This window comes from Amphimedon queenslandica, unplaced genomic scaffold (genome assembly GCF_000090795.2).
Source record: "Amphimedon queenslandica unplaced genomic scaffold, v1.1 AMPQUscaffold_12900, whole genome shotgun sequence".
Classification (NCBI taxonomy): Eukaryota; Metazoa; Porifera; class Demospongiae; order Haplosclerida; family Niphatidae; genus Amphimedon; species Amphimedon queenslandica.
Genome location: NW_003546864.1, coordinates 27294 through 28736, shown reverse-complemented (window position 1 = coordinate 28736; position 1443 = coordinate 27294). Strand labels below are relative to the sequence as shown.

The window sequence follows — 1443 nt, the reverse complement described above, 5'->3', positions numbered from 1 at the left end:
TTTGATTGGATCATTCACCCGGTCATGAACAGAGTAAGAACAAGTTATTAATAATAATGTTTATTAACAGGATGATAAAACATTAAAATTTGCCAAATTAAAAACTGCCAATTACAATTTTATAGCAAAATTACCAAAATAAAGTGCTATACAGTACTTGTACAGTACACATTACAAAGGCTAAGTAGGTACAGTAGAGGAGAGAACTTCAAAGGTAGTTTGTAGGTAGTTGCTGTTTTACTTCGCTACTCTTCATTACTCTTTGCTGTGTTATGCTGCGACCCCACCCAGTCACATGTACTGTAGTAGACCTTGTGGATGCTTCTTTTGGCTGTCTGTGTTCTCCAAGTTCATCTATAATGCCACTCTCTCCTTCTAGAAGCTGTTTAGGATGTTTTTTGCTCCATTCTACTGTCACGCTACTGTCAAGCTACAGTCTTCCACTGTCAAGCTGCTGTTGCAGTGAAGGAGCACTGAACTACATGTACCTGTGCAAAAGTAGAGCAACTGTGGGGTAGCTACTTAGCCTTTTTTATGATTATACATGTACATGTATACATTAATGGATAAAGGTTTAGCTTATCATGTACATGTACATGGATTGTTTTGATGTGGACTAATGGTCTTTAGTTTGGGAAATATTATGAGGAAAATAGAATAAACAGAAACCAGCTGTCATTATTATGAACATGTTGTTGTTGTTGTTTTTAGTTAAAATCTGAAGGGTTTGAAGGAGGAGGATCTGGTAATAGTCCAGAGAGAGAAGTGTCCTCTCCTGACAGATGGAGTAACCTGGCCATTGAAGAACTGGAGAGGGCCTTTGAACTACTGGAGTCATCTAATCCTGGGTTTAGTGAAATATTTATTAAGTGTCTAGTAACACAACTTCAAAGAAGGTAATAACCAGTAGTTAATAACTGCTAAGTAATAACTAGTAGTTAATAGCACCTAATTAATAACCAGTCCTTAATAACTATTAATTAATAAGTAGTTAATTAATAATCAGTAGTTAATAACTAGTATTGTGAATGGTTATGTAAATTGAGGTCCATTCCTTAAAACTTTAGCCTCCAATTTAGCATAGATTTGTCAAAAAAATTTTAACCACCAAACCAAACTTTTTATAGATTTTAAAATAATTGGCAAATTTAAACACTTAAAATTGTGTTTATAGTTATACATGTACATGTACATGTACATTTACTTTGTATTATGGTATAATTAATTTATTCATTTTATTATTAGGTCAATGTGAGCCACTGTCTTGTAAAACTGAAATATTATTATTATCATTAATATTATTATTATTATTGTTGTTGTTAGTACTTATTATTATTATTATTATTATTATTATTATTATTATTATTATTATTATACAGAAGAAGAGGAAACTGCATACATTTTGTTATGTTGGAATGTTCAGCAATTTTCTCACATTTTACA

At 31.7% G+C, this 1443-nt stretch overlaps 2 protein-coding genes across 2 annotated transcripts in view; both read left to right on the top strand.

Annotated features, from left to right (window-relative positions):
- Positions 1 to 1255, top strand: part of LOC100631881 (serine/threonine-protein kinase 26-like) — a 4250-nt gene extending 2995 nt beyond the window's left edge. The window contains exons 5-6 of the mRNA XM_011408641.1: positions 712 to 896; positions 1246 to 1255. Of these exons, the coding sequence (XP_011406943.1) occupies positions 712 to 896; positions 1246 to 1255 (195 nt within the window). The remainder of the gene's footprint in view (positions 1 to 711; positions 897 to 1245) is intronic.
- Positions 1 to 1443, top strand: part of LOC100631756 (lys-63-specific deubiquitinase BRCC36-like) — a 31441-nt gene that overhangs the window by 5034 nt on the left and 24964 nt on the right. The window lies entirely within an intron of this gene.